The sequence below is a fragment of the Helicoverpa armigera genome, chromosome 30 (assembly GCF_030705265.1).
Source record: "Helicoverpa armigera isolate CAAS_96S chromosome 30, ASM3070526v1, whole genome shotgun sequence".
Taxonomy (NCBI): Eukaryota; Metazoa; Arthropoda; class Insecta; order Lepidoptera; family Noctuidae; genus Helicoverpa; species Helicoverpa armigera.
The window spans coordinates 1592936-1616182 of NC_087149.1; the positions used below are offsets into that span (position 1 = coordinate 1592936).

The 23247-nt window shown below is 37.9% G+C and overlaps 2 protein-coding genes across 3 annotated transcripts in view; both read left to right on the forward strand.

Moving 5' to 3' along the window:
- The window catches only part of Gkt (glaikit), a 31889-nt gene extending 24194 nt beyond the window's left edge, over positions 1-7695 (forward strand). The window contains exons 8-14 of one of the 2 annotated variants that reach the window (XM_064043075.1): positions 654-749; positions 1685-1855; positions 3422-3590; positions 3898-4000; positions 4291-4390; positions 5712-5916; positions 6763-7695. In XM_064043075.1, the coding sequence (XP_063899145.1) occupies positions 654-749; positions 1685-1855; positions 3422-3590; positions 3898-4000; positions 4291-4390; positions 5712-5916; positions 6763-6885 (967 nt within the window). In that variant the 3' untranslated portion in view covers positions 6886-7695. The remainder of the gene's footprint in view (positions 1-653; positions 750-1684; positions 1856-3421; positions 3591-3897; positions 4001-4290; positions 4391-5711; positions 5917-6762) is intronic. The other variant, XM_064043076.1, reaches the window with a different exon arrangement.
- Positions 7696-11934: 4239 nt separating this feature from the next.
- On the forward strand, positions 11935-23247 carry LOC110380120 (uncharacterized). Its single transcript, XM_064042983.1, has 9 exons — positions 11935-12517; positions 14426-14509; positions 18440-18548; positions 19072-19185; positions 19907-20061; positions 20470-20527; positions 21091-21200; positions 21921-21998; positions 22574-23247. The coding sequence occupies exons 1-9, from the start codon at positions 12512-12514 to the stop codon at positions 22649-22651; spliced, it is 792 nt and encodes a 263-aa protein (XP_063899053.1). The 5' UTR covers positions 11935-12511; the 3' UTR covers positions 22652-23247.

Sequence of the window (23247 nt, forward strand, 5' to 3'; positions counted from 1 at the left end):
TTAGAAAAGTTGTATCGAATACACTCATACTTGAGAGGTTGGTTCTTTACCCACTAGGCTGACTAGGCCACCACGACTACTTATTTCTATATGGTGGGATTGACTGCCTCGTTGGTTTAGTGGTCGCAAGCGAGGTCTCGAGGTCTCGGGTTCGATTCCCGGGTCGGGTCGAAATCACAAAGCAGCCCGTAGTCTGAAAGTTGGTGATTGATACACCCGTGCATCGGAGAGCACGTCCTCGGTCCTGCTTGTGATCTCTCTCCGGTGGTATCGGATTGTCGTCCCATCGCGCTACAAGAGTGAAGGAATAGGGAGTGCACCTGTGTCTGCGCAAACGCTCGTGCACTATAATATGTCCTGCGCAGCTGGCTGATCTCCTTACATGAGAACAGCCGCCGTGGCCGATAATCGGCTAGGAGGACATTATGGTGGGATGTTATATATAAAAGTCTATGAGATAGGATAGTGAACGAACTGTGGACCATAGACTAAAACTGTTTTTTAGTATTATTTTTGTTTATCTTGTTTCAGTAATTTTTCTTTTTACTTTCTGATTGTGTGTATACGTGTGCGTCCGCGCAAAAATAAATGATTTTTCTTTCTTTCTTTCTTTCTTCTATGTTTTTAGTAATACTTTAATTTTTTTGTTTCAGTAAAATGATGATACTGTGCTATGAAGATGGATCTCTCAGAGTGGTGATATCTACAGCTAACTTGTATCTCGATGACTGGGAAAATAGGACGCAGGGGTAAGATATAGTGTATAAATAAATATATACTAATCTAAACTAATATTATAAAGCTGAAAAGTTTGTTTGTTTGAACGCGCTAATCTCAGGAACTACTGGTCCGATTTGAAAATTTCTTTCAGTGTTAGATAGCCCATTTATCGAGGAAGGCTATAGGCTTTTATCCCGGTACAGGAAGTAGTTCCCACGGGATGCGGGTGAAACCGCTGGCAGAAGCTATTAAAATAATATAATTAGTCTGTGTATTTCTTTCATAAACTAAGAATAACTCATTTATTCAGATGTACATCAGTATGAAAAAATTGACTGAATGTTACCTACCGCGCCTTTGTCCAATATATTATCGGCTTCCAGTCTCATCGTAATTGAGTACCTCATAAAGCTACTGCCTGTCTGATATCCTCAACCCAGTTACTAGACTTTTTAGCTTCCGACTACCCAAAGGAATGATGACATTTTTACAATTTAACATGCGTTCAGAAACAGAGAAACTCGTCATTACAAGATAGTCACCCATCACATCACAAAACTGGCTTCTAACACTCACTTATGACGAAACAGAAATAATTATAAACAAGTAACAAAACCAGGCCATCACACTCACAAACACAACCCCACACACATCCACAAATAACACACACACACACACACACACTCACACACACACGCACACACCCATGCACATTTCTTGATTTTTCTTTTTTTTATATTTCCTTATGTTATGTTAAATATTCGTCAATACCTGAATATCGCAACTCGGACCCTCAAGACACAGGCTGTAGCTTAGTTTGAGGGTCATTGCCAAACTTTATTGTAATTCTTTTTTGATGAATAAATAATTTTGAATTTTGAATCAACGAACCGACCGCTCCGAGCGTTGCTTAACCTTATGAGCTCCTCCTTATCTAAAATCTTAATATTATTTCTGATTCCAGGCTATGGTTCAGTCCGTCCTGCCCGGAGTTGCCTCCCGAAGCGATGCCACATGACGGCGAGTCTCCGACGTTCTTCAAGAAGTGCTTGCTAAGATACCTCAATCATTACCATCTGCCCAACTTGGCGTATTATGTCGACAGGGTCAAGAGATGCGATTTTAGTCATATTAAGTAAGTACCTTTTAGTTTTTCTTCAGTATATATTTATATAAAAAACTGTGTGCTATAAAGCATAAGTAAATAAAGTACTTAGACACCAGTATCTTAGACACCAATGGCTGATAAAAAGGTGAAGGAAAACATCTTGAGGAAACCTGGACTATATAGTCTGAAATCACTAACCCGCATTGAGCAAGCGCGGTGATTAATGCTCAATCCTTCTCCGTGTGAGAGGAGGCCGCAGCCCAGCAGTGGGACGATAAAAAAGCTGTAACAGTTTTTTTTACAGTTACAAATAAAGTACATATGTATATAAAATCATTATCATCTTCCTGCCCTTTTCCCAATTTTATTTGGTCGGCACATCGTGTCTTCATATCATCATCTCCCGAGCCTTTTCCCAACTATGTTGGGGTCGGCTTCCAGTCTAACCCGATGCAGCTGAGTACCAGTGCTTTACAAGCAGCGACTGCCTATCTGACCTTCTCAACCCAGTTACCCGGGCAACCCAATACTCCTTTGATTAGACTGGTGTCAGACTTACTGGCTTCTGACTACACGATTTTCTTAGGAAATACATACAAACTTAGAAAAGTTCCTTTTAGTTTTTCTGTATTATTGAAAAAATATGTTAATGTGTGCTATAAAGTGTGATGATGATGATGATGTCCTCCTAGCCGATTATCGGCTACGGCGGCTGTTCTCATGTAAGGAGATTAGCCAAATACGCAGGACATATTATAGTGCACGAGCATTTGCGCAGACACAGGTGCACTCACTATTCCTTAACTCTCATAGCCCGATGGGACGGAAATCCGACACGACCGGAGAGAGATCAGGCGTAGGACCGACATTTACGTGCTCTCCGATGCACCAGCTTCCAGGCTGCGGGCTGCTTTGTGAAAGTCTTCTAAAACCCACAAAGCGATTTCGGCCCGACTCGGGAATCGAACCCGAGACCTCGTGCTCAGCAGCCGCACTTGCGACAGCTAGACCAACGAGGCAGTTAAAGTAAAGTGTAGTAAAGTGTGTGTAGGTAAAAGTGTATTCAATAAGTAGATACATATGTATCATCATCATCCTCCAGCCCTTATCTCAATACATATTTTTGTTGGGATCGGAACAACATATTTTCATCTACATGTATAAAAATGAACGCCACTTTTCGTTGCAATTTTATAACCCACGAACGGTCTCACCTATCCAAACCAAATGTTTAGGCTTTATTCGGACTATTTAGTAGATCGTTTATGTGAAGTTTATAGTTGTTTTATGGCGGAAAATTACATAATTTGCTTTCTTACAAACCTTGGTTTTGTCTCCGACGTTGTTCAAGAATCGAACCCACGCACTTATGCTTGAGAAGTTGGTGCTTTATCCAATAGGCCACCACGACTTCTTGGCCACCATGACATCTAGGCCACGGTGACTTCTAGGCCAACATGACTTCAAGACCGGCTCAGCTTAGGCCACCTTGACTTCTAGGCTGTCATGACTTAGCTAGACCTACGTGACTTCTAGGCCTCCCTGACAAATTTTTTTTTGTCTGCTGTTTCTCAAAACACATGTTTTTCTTAGTGTATTCCTAGTAGCATCAGTCCCAGGGTCCCACTTCGACCAGGACTGGGGCATGACTCGAGTCGGCTCGCTGCTGCGGCAACATTGCGCTGTCCCGCCCAGCGAGAACGCTCAGTGGCCTCTTATAGCTCAGGCTAGCAGTATAGGCAGTTTCGGGAAAGAGCCTAAGGTATGTCATTTTGTTGTTTGCCTAGCCTTTTTCAAAAGGTTTCTGGTCTGATTGGTGAGTGGGTTAGAGAGAGTGAGTGATTATGTGAGTGTGTGATTTAGAGAAAGTGAGCGAGTGAGTTTGAGAAAATGAGTGGATGAGTGAGTTTGAGAAGGTAAAAGTGGTGAGTTCGTGAATGAGATAGTGAATTTAATTAGTAGTGAAAGACTTATGAATAGGCCAAGTGAGCATGTGAGTGAATGACTGTGAGTGATTGAATGTGTGAGTCATACATAACAAATATTCATTTTGATTATTTTGTCCACAGCTATGGCTGACGGGCGATTTTCTACATAACTTCACTAAGATTAAAAATCAGTCACAACTGTTGTCCACTCCGCCGCCATTGAAGATAATTTACCCATCTCTAGGTAAGACTAGCTGTTTTCCTGCGGTTTCACTTACGTTTCTGGGGTACTTTTTCCCTTAGTTGGATAAAATATGTATAGGATATCCATACAGATTCAATGTATGTATTTAAAATTTTCGAATTAGATCTCTTTTTCTGCACCCCATTTTTAGACACAACCCGTTTGAGCTACTTTCAAGAAAATTCTACATCGTGCCCTTATTAAGTAGATTTATTTATTGATAAACACATTCTATTCATTGTATAATTTTTGTAAAAATCTATAAATATATTAATTTCTATTGTCTTCAGAAAACGTGCGACAATCACACGACAATCTTTTAGGCGGTGGCTGTTTGCCGTACGCCGCCGACTGTCACGCTAAACAACCGTGGCTCAACAATTATTTATAGTGAGTATATTTACTAAATGCTCCCAATATTCGAACTATCTATTGTTAAGCTTACCAGAGATTGGAACTTGGTCCTGCCGGGGCTGCGGGATTGTTCGCGCGAGTTACCGCGGCCCTGGTACGTAAGTGTCCGTTCAAACAGACCGGCTCGGAGAGCATCAGCGCGCATTTTTCTTTTCACACAGACCGGAGCCGATCGGCTGCGCGAGCATTAAAGAGCATGCAACGTCAAGAAAAAATACACGATCGGAGCCAGTCGACTCCTCTTATTATTTCACACCGAGCGCCTTCGAGCATTCTTAATGACAAAAGTAGTGCGCGTGCAAAAATAAACCTTACTACAAACACTAAGTAATCGATTTTCAACGTGTTAAGAATTTTCTCCTCTCTCCGAGCCGGTCTGTCTGAACGAACCCTCAAAGGCCTACGACGGAACGCGACGGTGTTTAGTCAGTATGAGTCTGACACTCCCTCTCCGCGCGTAACCCACAGCGGGAGAGGTCATTTGATGATTTTTGATAATGGGGAAAAAAAGGAAAGATGGGAATTTGATATTACCAGTAAGCAAAACAACAGATACATAGAATATTGAATTTGTCAGTTTTCTTAAAACAACCATTTTTGAATATTAACGTTAAATTTTAAAAGTAAATAGTTTCTGTCAGTGAAAATCTTAGATGATTCTATTCAGTTCTCTGTCAAATTTTGTCGACATTGGCTCAGTCGTTTTCAGAAGGTAATAGTGTCATACTTTCGCAAGTTCTAAGAAATCTTGTTAGGTGTCTTTGTCAAAATGTTTTCTTACTTCTGCGCTGTCAAATTTTATCAATATAGGTTTAGATTTTTTTCGTAAACAGCTCCAGTGTTCTCTTCGGGTGTACTATGCCAAATCGAATGACAAATAATCGAATGAGTTTTTCTTGTATTCAAAAAAAAAAAAAGATTTTTCGATAGGATGAATATGCGATGCATTTAACGCTCGATCAAACGAACATTCGATATTTTGAACACTCGATGTATTGACTGCGCGATGTATTGACTGTTCGATTTAATAACCATTCGATATTATGAATTTTCGAGTATAAATCGAAATTCTAAATTTCGATTTATAGTGGTCGATCAATTGGCATTCGATTTGGCATAGTACACCCGTTCTCTTCTTAGCTTTTAGCCAAAAATGCGCCTCACTTCATACCACAAAAGGGACCCATAAATTACTTCTGCGCAGGTGAAAGTCAGAGCTCAAGATTCGTGCCGATAACTATAATTTTTATTTTGGTCGTATTTCTCATAAGTATCATATTGTTATAATGTCCCCCAGTCAGTGGGTAGGTGGTGTGAGCGGTCGCAGCCGTGCCATGCCACACATAAAGTCGTACTCGCGCGTCTGTAGCGACAGCGCTGCTTTCTACCTGCTCACGTCCGCCAACGTCAGCAAGGCCGCTTGGGGACAGCTCAATAAAGGCAACGGAGCTCTGAGGATCATGAGCTATGAAGCTGGTGTGCTGTTCTTGCCTCAGTTTGTGGTAAGTTCATCACTCATCATCATCTCCCGAGCCTTTTCCTAACTATGTTGGGGTCGGCTAAAGTCGGCCACTATTCTAGCTGGATGCAGAGTTCCAGTGTGCCACAAGGAACGACTGCCTATCTGACGTCGTCAACTTAGTTACTTTGACAACCCGGTCCCCTTTTTTAGAAACAAGAAAAAAAATTGTCTCAAAGTAAAATTTTAATATAAAAATAGAAATTCCCAGTTGACAGCGATGGGGACGAATTTTTTGACGCTTTTTAGTTGTTTGTTTTACTAGGATAGTTTTTGATATTTATTGTAAATATCTATGTAATGTGAAATAGAAATATGTAATGTGAAATAGAAATTTAGTATCTATAAATTAATTAAATAAAAGAGGCTGGCAGCATTGCCACGTTGGATGGCAATACTTAACTTATAACCAAAATAAAAATACTTCAAGTGTACAGGTTTGCAATCGTAAATGAACTTGAAGAAAAAAATAATCGGCGTTCAAAATCACTGAATAGAAAAAATATATACTAAACCTTAGTTAGTTCTGCGATATTTATGAATAATATTAGTTAGTTCTGAAAATTATTTGTCCCAAGAGAACGACTTCCCGTACCTCTCTTCTAACTTTTTTGCTGTGCCCATCAGGGTCCATAATTGTGACTACCTCTAATATTTTATATTTTCCACCAAATGTACATTATGGAATGCAATAAATGATATGATATGATACCTGGATGAAAAACCTATGACCTTTCTCAGGTATTGTACTAAATGTCACATGTTACAAAATGTTGACAGACATATATAAATAGACATATATTTTAATATATTAATTTATTTTTCACAGATAAAAGAAGATTTTTTCCCACTAAAGCGAGGTGCCAAGAACCGTCTGATAATTCCTTACGACTTACCTCCTATCAAGTATACTCCTGATATGTCAGCCTGGGTGTCAGACTATCTTAGATAGACATATTATTGAATAGGTTTCACTATTCTCCTTTGAGTTGGTTTAACTAAAGATAATCGATCTTGATAGGACTTTTTACACTAATTATATCCAAAATCAAAATAAAAAATCATTTATTCAAACTTAGCTGCAAGACAGCACTTTTTGAACGTCAGGAATTTACATAAGACAGCCCCCAAAACGCCCACCCTTCACCACTTCCTATGAGTTATTGCTGGGAAGAAGAAGTGGCGCAATAAACTCCCCAGCAACACATGTCTGTCTGTAGGTTGAAGAACCTTAAACATTGTTTGATATAAAAATTTGTATACATCCTCCTAGCCGATTATCAGCTACGGTGATTGTTCTCATGTAAAGAGATCAGCCAACTGTGCAGGACATATTATAGTGCACGAGCATTTGCTTGGACTGCGGTGCACTCACTATTCCTTCACTCTCATAGCGCGATGGGACGACAATCCGACACCACCGGAGAGAGATCACAAGCAGGACCGACATTCACGTGCTCTCCGATGCACGATTTCGGCTCGACTCGGGAATCGAACCCGAGACCTCGTGCTCAACAGCCGCGCTTGTGACAGCTAGACCAACGAGGCAGTTATTTTTATTTATACTGAGTTCTTAAATAAAAAGTCATGTCAACATAGTTTATCTTTAGTTTTGATCCTGCTCAATCAGAGTATAGGTGGAGATTATGGTCACCCATCATATGGCTGACCGCGGCAAGCTAAGCTTAATGTTTGTGATTCCATTGTTTAAATAAGATGTTAAATGGTGATATTTTTTGTAATAAATCATTTGTTTTTTGTATATTTGTATTGTTTTATTTTTTTAAGACTCAGTTGCAAAAAAAGGTACAAATGTACCTAGGTGAATTACTTTTCCCAACTATGTTGAGGTCGGCTTCCAGTCTAACCGGATGCAGCTGAGTACCAGTGTGCCACAAGGAGCGACTGTCTATCTGACCTCCTCAACCCAGTTAACCGACCCAAGTTAAGTCCAGTTGTCAGACTTACTGGCTTCTGACTACCCGTAACGACTGTCAAGGATGTTCAATGACAGACGGGACCTACAGTTTAACGTGCCATCCGAAACACAGTCATTGGTGTCCAAGATATACTTAGTAAGTACATACAAACTTAGAAAAGTTGCATTGGTACTTGCCTGACCTGGTTGGTTCTTTACTCACTAGGCCGCCACGACTTTTCTTGGTGGTACATTATTATCCGGGTGCGAGAATTAATACCCTAGGGACGCGGGTGAAACCGCTTTTCTAAGCTAGTCTCACCACAATAACATAACAAAACGGAAATAAGACGGATATATGAATTATTAATACGTTCATAAACGGCTCGGTTACTCTTACATAAGTTTATAATTGTTTATTGATAGGTAATCACTTTCACGCGATACCTCTAGTTGTTATGCTGTAATCTTCAAATTGAGGTTGTCAGTTTAAAATTGAGCTATGGATGGTTAAACCTGACATTCATTAAGTCTTCATACGGTCGTAATAGCTTGCTGAATTTGGTTTTGTTAACGAAAGAACAATCTCTTTAGCTTTACCTATAATATTGCTGACATAGGTCTAGGAACAGGGGCGCATCAAGGCAATAAAAAGATGTGGGCACATTCACATTCAAAATGGTAGGTAAGTACATAAGGAGTATATAAGAGAGTACATATGGTGAGTACATATGGTGAGTACAGAGAACGGTATAATAAGGGAGTACAAAGGGGTACCTGGTACAAAAAGGAGTATAAAGGGAGGGTACATAGGGGAGTGTATAGGTGAGTATATAAAAGAGTAGGTACATAAAGGAGTACATATATATATGTATATAAGGAAGATGAAGTTACTCTCCTTATCAAGAGAAACCCAACCGGATACCTCTTAGGAAGACTGATTGTCAGTCTTTCTAGCTTCTGATTACCCCTAATGATTGCCAAAAATGTTCAAATGACAGCCGGGACCCACCAATTTAATGTGCCTTCCGAAACAGTACAGGCACTTAGCTAGACTTAATTTAGAGTACTTCACATCCTTAACATCCTCTGAGCCTTTTTCCCAACTATATTGGGGTCGGCTTCCAAAACGTTTTAGAGTACCTACTTCTAGAGCGATCAATTTAGCAATCAACGACATCTACTCACCCCTATAAGTGGTAAGTATGAAGATATTACGTAACCCAGTAATTATTACAAGCGTCTGACCGCGACAGGTAACCTGGTTAACGGCTAACTAGGCTTTGATAGCACGCGTGATTTTTAACTCATTTCTCCGAGTTCGATATTGATCTAATCGTGGTTATTAAAGTAGACTAGACTTGAAATAAAACAAGTATTGAAACATATGAAAAAGGGGAAAGTTTTAAGGTCCGTTTGTACCGAAACGACTGTTTACTTTGAAAATTAAATGTGAAAATTCAAAGTAAACAGTTGATTTTTGTCGGTGAACTTGAGCCAAGTCTAAGAAGACTTTCAAATCAAAATACTTTCACCTATTCCTAGGCTGGATGCAGGTCGCCTCCAACCGAATCTTTAACGTTTCTTTAACCGGGGAACCGTTTTCTGCGACCAGTTAAAGATACGTTTTGAATGCCAACTACTGCCAACTGCCATGAACAAGTCAATATCTGAGGGCGACTGCACGTGCTGCTGCCGCTTCGATCCAAAACGGTTTCATGTAAATACATACAAACCAGTAGTAAAGCTAACACCAGTCTAACCAAGGGGTATTGGGTTGCCCGGGTAACTGGGTTGAGGTCACTGCTTGTAAAGCACTGGTACTCAGCTACATCCGGTTAGACTGGAAGCCGACCCCAACATACTTAGCTGGGAAAAAGGCTCGGAGGATGATGATTTACAGAGCTATCGCATAGACACTAGCGCTGCGTCTGCGGGACTTCTTTTGTGAAATGGACTTTAGAAAGTTATATATTATAGTAAAATGTTGCTTTAAAAAAAACTGACGTTTACGTTGTCGGTGAACTTGGAATCTTAATAGAAGTCTGCAATCTGTAAAAGTTAGACGGATGCCTTAATTTAAATACGTGTTGATAATAATCGATTTTAAAACAGGTAAATAACTAAGTTGTTAGCAAATAGATACCGTTCAATTAAGTACCTAATTAATTAACATTTTATAGCTCAAATTACGCCTATTATGTATTGACTGCACAGAGTGTTTCAACCACTACATACATAAAATAAAATTCTATGCTGTGTCTGTCTGTCCGCGCGAAACTTAAAAAGAAATGGATGGATTCTCACGGTGTTTTCAGCAATAGACAAAGTGTTAGTTACTTGGAAACATAAATGTGATGAAACTTAAAAAATCTTTATGAACATGTAAACCGTGATAGGGCGAGTCGCTATCAGAAGAGAGGAGAAAGAGAAAAAAATACAAATAAGTACCTAATACTCGTTTTCGGGAAATTAGGTGAAAATGTATACCCAACAATTAACCCTAAGTTAAGGTCCAAAGCGGTGAAAGGTGAAAGTCAAATACGCTTATTGAAATTAAGTAGGTAAATCCAAATGAGACTGCGGGATTGTTTGAAAAAGTTACCGCAGGTCTTGCACAAAGGGCTCCAAAAGGAACATGGTGGGTTTTAGTCAGTAAGAGCCTGACACTCCCTCACGCTGCACACACAGCACGAGCGTCATCTGAGAGTAAAGGTGAAGATATCAGCTTGAGGAAACTGAAATTTTAAATTACTAAATCGCCGATCCACATTTAGCAAGCGTGGTGATTAAAGCTCATTCATTCCCAGAGTAAAAAAAAACACTACAGGGACAATAGGGTAGTGTCCAGGGTCGAAATAATGAAATAATATTTAGTCCGCTTTTTAGATAATCAAAAAATATTGGATACGTATTTTTTCTTTTTTCAATTAAACATAAAATGACAAAGATAATACACTTCAAAAATTAGGAGTGGGGGCCTTTTACGTCACAGTGTCCTGAAAATTGTAGCAACTTGTGACGTCACACTCAACTTTAACACGCTATATCTTAACAAGTTCTGATCCAATTTAAAAAAGAAAAAATACGTATCGCTTAATTTTGGACAATCTACAAGACGGACTAATTATTATTTTTTAGGAAACTAGCCTATTCAAAAAGCCGATGATGAAGATTTTTAAACAGCTTGCACGTGGGAAAATAAAATTTTGAAACTTGGAGGAGTTTCCTTATACTTTTTAGGTTACTATCGAAAATACGTTAACTTGATCGTTTCATATTGTTTCGTTAAATTATACTCTGATACACCCTGTATCGAATTATAGATTAATTAAAGAAAATATATGACCCTGATTGTTGTCCACGAAAATGTAATAATGTCATAAGAAAAGTAAATAAAAGAAGTTCAACTTATAGCTTCCACAAAAAATACAGCCCCGCATTGTAAAAATAGTTAAAAAGAAATATTCAAAATCAAAAGTCATTTATTCAAAGTAGGCTGAAAATCAGCACATTTCGAATGTCGCTGTCGGTCCTTGTAAAGCACTGGTACTCAGCTGCACCTGGTTAGACTGGAAGCCGACCCCAACATAGTTGGGAGAAGGCTAGGCAAATGCGGTGAGTTTTAAGTAAATAATGTTAAACTTATATAAATATTTATAACTAGCCGTTTTCTCGCGGTTTCACCCGCGTCCCGTGGGAACTACTGCCCGTACCGGGATAAACTATAGCCTATGTTACTCGTGGATAATGTAGCTTTCGAATGGTGAAAGAATTTTTAAAATTAGTCCCGTAGTTTTTGAGCCTATTCATTACAACCAAACAAACAAACAAAGTTTTCCTCTTTATAATATTAGTATACTAGATGTAGGATCTCTCTTGATACAGCATATTATCGAATATGTGTAATATTTTACACAATTATGACCTCATATCATGAATGTGTAACCATTTTCATTTTTGTAAACACGCTCGCAGCAAGATATTTTCACACAATTGAAATTCATTCGTTTGTTTGTTTGTTTTAACATGCTTATCGGAATCTGGTTCGTTTGTACAAAATCTTTCAGTTGTGGTCAATCCTTGTATCGGGGAAGACTAGTTTTTTATTTAACTGTGGTAAATAGGCGCGATGATAGGATTAAAAAACAGTCATAATTAGTAGTAGTTAGACACGTATTTTCTATTTAAATTAAACTGAAAAAAAAACTAAAATATACCTATAATTCATTTAAAAAGACTTTACGGTTGTGACGTCACTATTCAATTTTTTAAATATCTCTATAAAAGTGATATAAATTCCAAACGCATTTGTCTTTGTTATTTATTTGTTTGTGAAAGAAAAAAGAAAAATAATCTTGAAAGAAATCATCTTGAAAAAAAAATACATTCTCGATTTATTTATATTTTTGAATCATATTTCAAGCGTCAACTTGTAAAAAAGTCCAGCATTCGAATTGAGAACCTCCTTACGTCATTATATTAAAAAAATAAACTTCTGCAATCGTTCTTTATAGTAATATTTCGCTACAATCTTCATACGAGTTTTGCTACGGTCTATTGAGCCTTGGTAAACATCTATATATGTGCAGATTTCATAATATAAAACGCATTGTCCGTCTGTCCATCACTTTGAACGGAGGCCTTTGCAGTTCTGACAATGAGGGTGAGTTTTTTTTAATTATTATTTGTGTAGTTAACGGTATTTACAGTAATAATCAACCTTAAAACAACAAAATAATAACAATTAACTAAAATATATTTACAAATAAAAAAGAACAAATTATAACTAACCAATCAACGCATCCGCCTTTTATTAGTTTTAAGTTTCTTTTTAATGTAGTTAAATATAGATTTTTTATCCTTATCATATTTTAGTTTTTTTTTTACTCAATAGGTACAGATTTCGTTTATTTTAAAATAATGTACAGTTTATCTTTTTAAATAAAATTTAGTCTAAACCAATCAACTAAGTATTTCTTTATGTATCATATTTACAATAAATACAGGATTATCAATTTAAAATAGCAACCAAAAACCACTAAGGCTTAAACTGTATTTTGTTGACTGTATTTTGAAAACTAACAAGAAAATTGAATTGATTGAAAATAAATTAATAGTTTTAAAACATTTTATAAATGAGCGTACCTAAATATGGCCAATGTTCATTAAAATATTTTTCTAAATAATCCAAACACAGCTAAGTATGATACGATGTTCCATCATGAAGTTCCAGTTCATATCTTCCGGCTCCATCATCAGATCAGTTCGACAGTACCATATTATTGTATTGTCATCAGAACTACATACAGCTGTCAATTTTCATGACGCTACGATCCTTGGAAGATGGTTAAATTAGTTTTTGTCACATAGTTACATACAGGTCGACCTAATAAAAGCGTGTTAAAAAGTGATCTTAGTATAAATATTTTGGATATGCGTAAGTCCGAAACCTACCTACTTAATAATTATAAATAATTAAATAATAAATCATTAATTAGAGTCTAGTGGACTATATAGTCTGAAATCAGCAACCCGCATTGAGCAAGCGTGGTGATTAATGCTCAACCCTTCTCCGTGTGAGAGGAGGCCGCAGCCCAGCAGTGGGACGATAAAAAGGCTGTAACAGTAACATTAAATAGAGTCACCATTTCATTGAAGTTCAAAAGGCCTTCGCGCGTGTTGGCTTCGGCCCCACGTTCGCCTTCCCAAAATTCGGGACTCAGTAGTCCCGTGGTCTTGTGGAGACACAAAAATAAATACATAATTATACGACACATTATAATTATTTTTGTAACATAAATGTAACTATGTGGAGATTTTGTTCACGCTAAAACTAGTGTATGAATTATGATGAAACCTGACAGTAATATAGCTTACTTTATCAGTATAATATTTAGGCCGTTTTTTGTCCATGTACGATAATTATAAAGTGCATTCCTCGGGGCGCGAGTGAAATCGCGGACAGAAGCTAGTACCTACCTATAAAATAAAATAAATGATAAAAAATCTTTTTTATTTCTTGTAAATTAAATATGTAAACAAAATAAAATACTACGTATATAATAAAAATATTAATAATTCTTAGAATTATTTCAGTACCTATCTGTTGTTTGTAAACACTTACTTAACCATGCATTCCATGTATGCATTCCTGCCCTTTTATTATTATTATGTACTTTATTTTAACTTAGAATCAGCCTACTGCATAACTTTTTCCTTGCTACTAACTGGGTAGTTGGAAAAATGAAAATAAACTGGAAAGTTTTTTTGAGACTTTGTCAAATAGATCTGATAGTTTCTGATATTAGTACGTTTTATCAAACAAAATCTTTAGCTTTTTGTAGATAGATATTAGGTACTGTCAAGTTTCATTAAAATCCATTCAGGATTTTTTACGTGACAGAGTAACAAAATATACCCACATATATATTTACAAATGGCATTTATAATTTTAGGGATTTCTATGTCTTGTAACTTCGAAACTCGACTTTAAAAATATGTGAATCATAGACATGGTCACTTCTCCACAATATCAATGCGATATGTAAACCTTAACCTTATATTGTTACAGTTGATATGCTTCTGGTGTTTTCTCCTCGCGGCGGCTGTCAGAGGTCAAAATAACAACTACTATGCACCACAGACCTTTCACCAAGTAAGTACACAATTATTTAAACGTATATTTATAAACTTAAAACAACTTTATGTTACTACAAATCTACAAACGAGAATAAAACGAATATTTAGAACAGTGTTCAACATCGCCCTGTTTCGGAGAGCACGATAAACTGTAGGTCCCGGCTGTCGTTACGGGTAGTCAGAAGCCAGTAAGACTGACAACCAGTCCTATCAAGGGATACTAGTTTGCCTGGGTAAATGGGTTGAGGAGATCAAGTAGGCAGTCGCTCCTTGTAAAGCACTGATACTCAGCCGCATCCAGTTAGATTGGAAGCCGACCCCAACATATTTGGGAAAAGGCTCGGGAGATTATAATTTTTCAACCGTTTTGATTACCAGACCCTTTTTGTGTGAAGAATGAATTTTAACCCTACGCGTTACTTTTTTAAAATATTTTATTTCGTTCCAATATTTAAAAAAAAAAACATACATTCAAAGTAGGCTGAAAAACAGCACTTTTCGAACTTCAGGATTACATGAGATAGCCCCAAAAACGCCCACCCTTCACCACTTCCTATGTGTTATTGCTGGGAAGAAGAAGTGGCGCAACAAACTCCCTAGCAACACATGTCTTATAAAAAAATGATCTTAACAATTTCAATACAATTCATAAAGAATTTCAGTAAAAATGTGTCATTTATAATACAAGAAAAATATGTCTTTAAACAATATTTATTTATTTACACATACCTAATAAAAAAATAATATGAGATGGTTGGGATAACATAAGTTTTTTTGGATTACAATTGATTACCTTGACAGTCGCACCTTGTAAAACAGTGGTACTCAGCTACATCCGGTTAGACTGGTAGCCGACCCCAACATAGTTGGGAAATTATTATCTTGAACTAATGTTTTATAAAGTCCACCATTTTGTTACAAACTTCATTTTTATATGCAGACTAACTGATCCCAACAACCTTACCTGGACCTCTACAAATATTTGAGAAGCCAAATGCCCAAATCTATACTATACCAAATCTATAATATACCAAAATAAGCCAAATCGGTCCAGCCATTCTCGAGTTTTAGTCAGACTAACGAAAAGCAATAAGAAGATTAAACTAAAAATCAGTTAATTAGATGATGTCATATATTGACAAACTGACGTAACATTTTCAGGAAAAAGTTCATCAACAATATACAATAATAGTAAACATACAATATCCAATATACATCGTATTTGCAAATAAATGATCAGCATTCATATAGTACTATTGTCTTAATCAAAACATTAACGTCAGATTTCTTAAAACAACTGTTTATTTTGAATTTTCTTTCAAGTTTCAGACTAAACAGTTTTCATAAAGGAAAATGGGCGAGAAAACTAACAATGCCTAAGTAAATAATAATAGATTATGTCGGAAAAAGTCCATAAATTGTTAGTAAAATACTTAGGTACATAATTATGACAAAACCGGCTTTTAGCGGTTTCAACCGCGTCCTTTGAAAACTATCTCCGTAAACTGAGAAAATTTCAAGTCGTAAAAGTAGTTCAAATTCAAAGTCAAATAATTTTATTCCATTTAGAACTCTACAAGCACTTATATAACGTTAAAAATATTAATTAGTTTGATTCTAGTTGACTATAACAAAAGTAGCTAGATAAATGTAGTCCTATGGAGAAGAACGGGCATGAAACTCCATGGTAACTCTTTTTTACTATAGTAGGGATTAGGTTCTGAGTTTGACTCGTTCTGAAAGCTTTATGTATAATATTAATATAGTCGTAGAAGAAGAATAGATGACCCTCCCTATCCTAATAGAACACACAGATTTAAGTATCATCTGCTTAGCCTTTTCCCAACTACGTTGGGATCGGCTATCCAGTCCAACCGAATACAGCTGAGTGCCTGTGTGCCACATGGAGCGATAGCCTATCTGAACTCCTCAATCCAATACCCTTAGGTAAGACTGGTTGTCACACTTTCTGGCTCGTAACGACTGTCAAAGGTGTTCAAACGACAGCAAGGACCTACAGATTTAACGTGCCTTCCGCAACACAGTCATTGGTGTCCAAGATATACTTAGAAAGTATGTACATCCAAACTTAGAAAAGTTGCATTGGTACTTGCCTGACCTCTGGAATCGAAAACACACTCATACTTGAGAGATTGGTTCTTTACCCACTAGGCCACCACGACTTACCTACGATACTCATTAACTATTACTAACATAGTTGCTTCACATAATTGGAACAGTTAAAATCGTAACATTCTTAGCTAAAATTTATTGAACTGTGACTGAATAGTAAGCGGGCAGTGGAGTGAGACTGATAATTATACTTGAGCAACTGTTGATCCATCACTTTTCATACTCACTAGCTTTTTATGTCAAGCCCTAGTTTACAAACTTCTTCTTGTTTTGCGTCGATGACATGTCTTATAGTGAGACTACACTTTGTCAGCCCAATATGCCGCCACAGCGAGAGCACGGCCGGATGCGCTCATTAGGTCCTCCCGCGAGCAAGTTTCAGGGCACAGTGGACATGCGATGAGATGGGACATGGTCTGCACCCAGTTTACAAACTGAGAATTCAAAGCAAACATCTTTGGCAGTCGTTACGGGTAGTCAGAAGCCAGTAAGTTTGACAACCAGTCCTAAAAAGTATCGGGATGCATATGTTACTGGGTTGAGGAGGTCAGATCATTAGTCGCTCCTTGTAAAACACTGGTATCCGGGTAGATTGAAGCCAACCCCAACATAGTTGGGAAAGGCTAGGCAGATGATGATGAGAATTCAAAGCATACCGCGACTTCTGTGCACTCGGTATCGGGCCCAATTCCCAAGTCGGGCCGAAATAGATTTGTAGTTGAAAAAAAAAAAATGTCACCTTAAAACTACACCAAATACACAATACCCTTTTTTTCGGTCTCCCCAAGTCGGTTAAATACCCTGCGTCTTTCCATAAGACATAAAAAAATAGAAATAATAGAAAAGAGTAATAAAATAGAATCTTTGCATTGAATGTAGGTGTAAATATATAAAAAGTACCAGGACAGCATAAATTCTAAGATATGTGACAGGTAGAACCCGTTCTGTTCAAACCATTGGACCGCCCTTGGAACCAAAAGAATATAGTAAGATAACTTTCTATACAGGGTTTATGACCAAACGGTAGCTCTATGACCTATCTTTGTAGATGGAAATCGGTATTTTGATAACTTATCTATTTATTGATATGCTTAATAGAGATAGAATTGTGACGTTAGGCCACTGACTCTATATTTACCACTGGACAGGCTGTTGTCAACGTGCTTTTGTGCCCGTTTGATAATCGCCATTTTGGCGCTGTTAGACGTAGCGAGTGTCCGTGGTACTAAAATTATTTTACAGTGAACCAATGAACAAACACTTCTCTCACAGCCATTTGAAATTATACGTCAAAATTAGTTCTGTGGACACTCGCTTAGACGATATTGGCGCTTCAAATGGGCACAAAAAAATTGCTGTCAAACGTACGGAACAGCTGGTCCAGTGTGTAGATATAGAGGTCAGTGGTTGATATGCTTAAAAGAGATAGAACTTTGACGTTAGGGCCATACATACAAGTAATGTTAAATTCCTGTCTTTAGTGAGCAAAGCGAGGTGGAGCGAGGAAAAGACAGGTGGTTGAAAAGCATGGTTCAACGAAAAATTTAAGATATTCTGTGGGTTTCTAAGAATAACCACATACTTAGAACAATTTTTTGGTTTGGTCTAATTGAAGATTGAAATAAATAACTAGGTACATATTATTTTTTTTGTTTCATGTGGACAGTGAAAGGATTATTTCATGTTTTTTTTAAGTCATAGGGCAAGGGTGCATGCGTAAGCCAAAGTTATTTGGTGAAAACCTAGTACATACACTCGAGTTGCTTTGCTCTATGAAATTCACAATATTTCTGTAAAAATCTTATTTTTCTAGAATGACCCATACCAAAGGGCGTTGTTCTCGCCAGCGCCCAATGACGTGAACGCTCAAAGTACTACCGTGGTAGACCCCTGGAGACCAGCTCCCGTCAATGAGTGGAAAGGTAAGAAATGACATAGGTACATACACATGAATTGAGGACCTCCTCCTTTTTGGAGGAGTCACGGAAAAACCGTTTTCCGTGACTTTTTGACCTTCAGTAATCCTTTCGTAAAAATAATAATTAATTAATAGTTTAATATCCTTTTTAGCCGGCACGGTAACGATGTCATTTTTTTTACAAAGGTGTGATAATAATTGGGGCGTAAAAATCTAAAATTTCAGGATACCTATATTAAAAGAATACATACGTACATATGTAAAAAAGAAATGTACATATATAAACTGTAGTTCCATTAATTATAATTATTGAGATGTAGATTGAAGCTCTATTTCAATGACAAAAACATAAACAGCAGTTTTAATAAAACAACTGTTTGCTATGATTTTTCACGTTCAATATTTTTTAAGTAAATCTTTGTGTTTATAAAAACAAGTAAATGGACCTTAGATAATACTTCAACTAGATATATCCGATATTATTTATTTATTAATATTTTTGTTTTACAAAAACCCTGTAATTTCAGAGCGCACCACAGCGGGTCCCATAATCCCGAAGGCGGAGCCGTGGCGTCTGCCGTACGGCCTCACCAAGGAGCAGCAAGCCGCCATCTTGCACCACAAACAATCACTCACTTCAGGTATGTATAGAAAAGGATTAATGTAAGACTTTCAGAGCGCATCACATCATCTTCATCTTCCGAGCCTTTTCCCAACTATGTTGGGGTCGGCTTCCAGTCTCAACCGGATGCAGCTGAGTGTGTGCCACAAGAAGCGACTGCCTATCTGACCTCCTCAACCCAGTTACCTGGGCAACCCAATATCCTTTGGTAAGACTGATTGTCAGACTTACTGGCGTCTGACTACCCGTAACGACTGCCAAAGATGTTCAATGACAGCCACAGCGGGTCCTATAATCCCGAAGGCGGAGCCGTGGCGTCTGCCGTATGGACTCACCAAGGAGCAGCAAGCGGCCATCTTGCACCACAAACAATCACTCACTTCAGGTCTGTATAGGGAAAGATTAACCTAAAACTTACGTAGTAGCTATTATAGTAATCTATGCTAAAACTTTCCACACTTTATTTCCAATTGACCCTACAAGATTTTTTTAGATCGGTTCAAAGGCTTCGAAATATTTAGGGTATAAATAAACATGTTTCCTCGATATTAGTCAGTAAATATAGTCAAAATCCTGGGCAACCCGAAACCCCGAAATATCGATGGTCAGACGTTCTGGCTTCTGATTAACCCTAACTTCTAAAGATGGACCCATCCATGGACTGGCCGCGCAAAGTAATCGGAAGTCCGCGCGGCTGTTACTTAGCCACTAAATCTGGATACAAATGGTTTTTCTTCCAGACGGCGCATTCCGCTTCGAGTACGCATCAGACAACGGCTTGGCGGCTGGAGAACAAATAGAGCCTGATGGCTCCAGGGTCGGCGCCTACCAGTACAAGGACCCCAGTGGACAGCTCGTCAAGTTGAAATACAGGGCTGGGAAGGACGGCTTCCAGGTAAGGATTATTAAGCATTTCCTTGTCAATTAATACTAAAAAGTCATGGTTAAATTGATTTTTCAAAATTAGTTCCATAAGTGCTTTATTTCGTCAAATTGATGATGATGTGTTCCTTGCCGATTCTTAGTTGACAGACATGTTATAGTGCACGAGCATTTGCTTGGACACAGGTGCACTCGCTATTCTTTCAATCTCATAGTCCGATGGGACGACAATCTGACACGACCGGAGGGACCGACATTTATGTACTCTCAAATGCCAAATTCTGGGTTCCATAAAGCAATTTTGTCTTACCCGGGACCTCGTGCATAGGAGTCGCGCTTTGTGACAACTAGACCAACGAGGTTATGAAATTACCTATATTTGTACTTTCTAGGTAAACTCATCATGATGTAACTCTTTCAGATCTTGGAGGGCAGCCATTTACCAAAGAGTCCGGAGCCTGTTCCTCCCAGCAACGCAGGTTAGTACATAACAAATACTATGTATGTTACTTACTATAATAGTAACTTTATGTAATTCTGTCTGTCTGTCGCGCTTTCACGCCAATACCTACTACTGATCTCATATACCCGCGCGCCACAGGGATAGTTCACCAGGCCCAAGTTCATCGACAAAAAACCATCATTTCTTAAACTTGAGCCTCGTAATTTTACAGTAATAACAATTTGAGATATCATCATCCTCCGAGCCTTTTTCCCAATCATGTTGGGTCGGCTTCCAGTCTAACCGGATTCAGCTGAGTACCAGTGCTTTACAAGAAGCGGCTGCCTATCAGACCTCCTCAACCCGGTTACCCGGGCAACCCGATACCCCTTGGTTAGACTGGTGTCAGACTTACTGGCTTCTGACTACCCGTAACGACTGCCAAGGATGTTCAATGACAGCCGGGACCTACAGTTTAACGTGCCATCCGAAACACAGCCAATGGTGTCTAAGATATACTTCGAAAGTACATACAACCTTAGAAAAGTTGCCTTGGTACAATTTGAGATATAATTATTATAATAACCATATCTGTTTCAGACAACTACTACCAGCAGGCGTACGCTCAACAGCGACAGCAGTACAACCTGCAGCAACAGTATAATCAGCAGAAACCCAACCCAGCCCAGCAGAACTGGGGACAGAACCAGGTGAGAAATACTCGCTAGTGTGACTGCTAGTCGCTCTAACAGCTATAGTTGAGAGAATTATTTCATAAAATAGTAGGAAAGTACCTAATTGTTTTTTTTTTTTGCATTGTGTGTATTATTTTAAATAATAGATTTTTAGTTTTTTTTTCTTAAAAGTTTACAAACCTACCTCGTCGTACGCCTCGCGTAAGAATATTTTTTGGATAATACGTATTTTTTATATATTATTCTCAAAATTCCAATTTGGAATCCTCGTAACGAACCCGAATTTGATAACTAAACTGTTAAAAATATTTTTTTTTACCTTAAATAAGGCATCCCACAGTCGCGTTTTTTATTAAGCCATGTATTCACAGAGAAACAATTGTTTATAAACACTGTTTCAGAAACAATATCTACGTGTTTCTGAAACAAAATTATTTGTTTCAGAAACATATAATTTTGTTTCTGTGGACGATATGGACAGCAAAGTTTCCGAAACATTGTTGCTGTAAACATCTACGTGATGTTTCAGAAACTATGTATCTGAAACATTGTTTCCCAGTGAATACATGGCTTAATAAAAAACGCGACTGTGGGATGCCTTATTTAACATAACATGGCTTTAGCGTCACATTCTAAGAATACATATACATACTCCTATTTACATAAAAGATATGCTCGAAAAACATAACGCTTCTCTCTCAGTAGTCGGGTACTAAATATGCTCTTCATCCTCAGGGTCCCTCAGAGCAGCGGCCCGCTGGTAACCAGTACTTTGTGTCCAATTGGAGAGGTCAGAACGAGGACGACGGACAGGTAAGAACTACACCATCATCCTCCGAGCCTTTTCCCAACTATGTTGGGGTCGACTTCCAGTCTAACGGGATGCAGCTGAGTACCAGTGTGCCACAAGGAGCGACTGCCCTATCTGACCTCTTCAACCCAGTTTCTTGGGCGACCGAATAATACGCTTTGGTAAGACTGATTGTCAGACTACCCGTGATGACTGCCAAAGATGTTCAAATGACAATCAAAGCTTATTTAACGTGCCTTTTGAAACGTGGAAATATCGTCAAGACATAGGTGGTCACCCATCCACTAACCAGCCGTTGCTTAACCTTCTCTTACAAACAAGAGTAAATAGTTGCTAGTACATATATCTGTATAAATATAATAAAGAAGAAACATTTTTTTTTATATATGTACCCAGAAGGCTCCGAAGCTACTAATTCGATTTGAAAAATTCTTTCACTGTTGGAAAGCTACACTCTTCCCAAATAACATAGCTATATTATATCCCTTATCCCGATACCGGCAAAAAGTCCCACGGGATGGCAGTAAAACTGCGGGAAATAGGCTAGTTTGTAATAATTATGTTTTTTGTGTTTCAGTACCGTGAAAATGAAGTAGACAACGCGAACAAACCGCACAGCTTCGGAGATGGTTTTGCGTTCGCGTTTCAAGGATAAAAACTATTTGAAGCCCGCTATTTATCATAATTAACAACATCTTTTTAATTAATTAAAGTCTTTCCTGCCCTGTTCGATAGTTATTTAGGGTCGGCACAATATGTTTTTCTCTTTAATTCTTCCCTGTCAGCTGTTATTCTAACATCATTTCTTATTCATGTCCTCTTTCAGGCAGTTAATCCATCTGTATTTATTAAATTCTTCTTCGTCCTCCTGCCCTGTTCCCAATTTTATTTGGGGTCTTAGAAAGTCCCAGAGACTTCTTCTGACTTCTTACTGACATAAATTCTATACTAAGATATTCTTCAGGAAACCATCTATCTACTTAGCGAAAACTGCCAGAAAATTCGTTCAGTAGTTTATAAGATAATTGGACGCGAAAAAAAAAAATGTTTGCAGTCGTGACGGTTTTCACAGTAAATTATATTTTTATTTCAAAAACGAAAATTTCAGACTAGCTTCCGCTACACTTGTGACTTCATAGTTTCTACAAAGTCGTTCAGCTTTTTTGCACGTGAGGAAGTAACAAACTAACACACATTCAGAAAGAATTCACCTTTACAATATTAGTGTGATAAATTTAAATTAAAAAGATG

What these genes read in the sequence shown, in the direction of transcription:
- LOC110380120 (XM_064042983.1), top strand. An exon ending in CACCACAGACCTTTCACCAA is followed by an intron (nt 14,510 to 18,439) that starts GTAAGTACACAA and finishes TTATTTTTCTAG; the next exon opens with AATGACCCATACCAAAGGGC. An exon ending in CTGGGAAGGACGGCTTCCAG is followed by an intron (nt 20,062 to 20,469) that starts GTAAGGATTATT and finishes TAACTCTTTCAG; the next exon opens with ATCTTGGAGGGCAGCCATTT.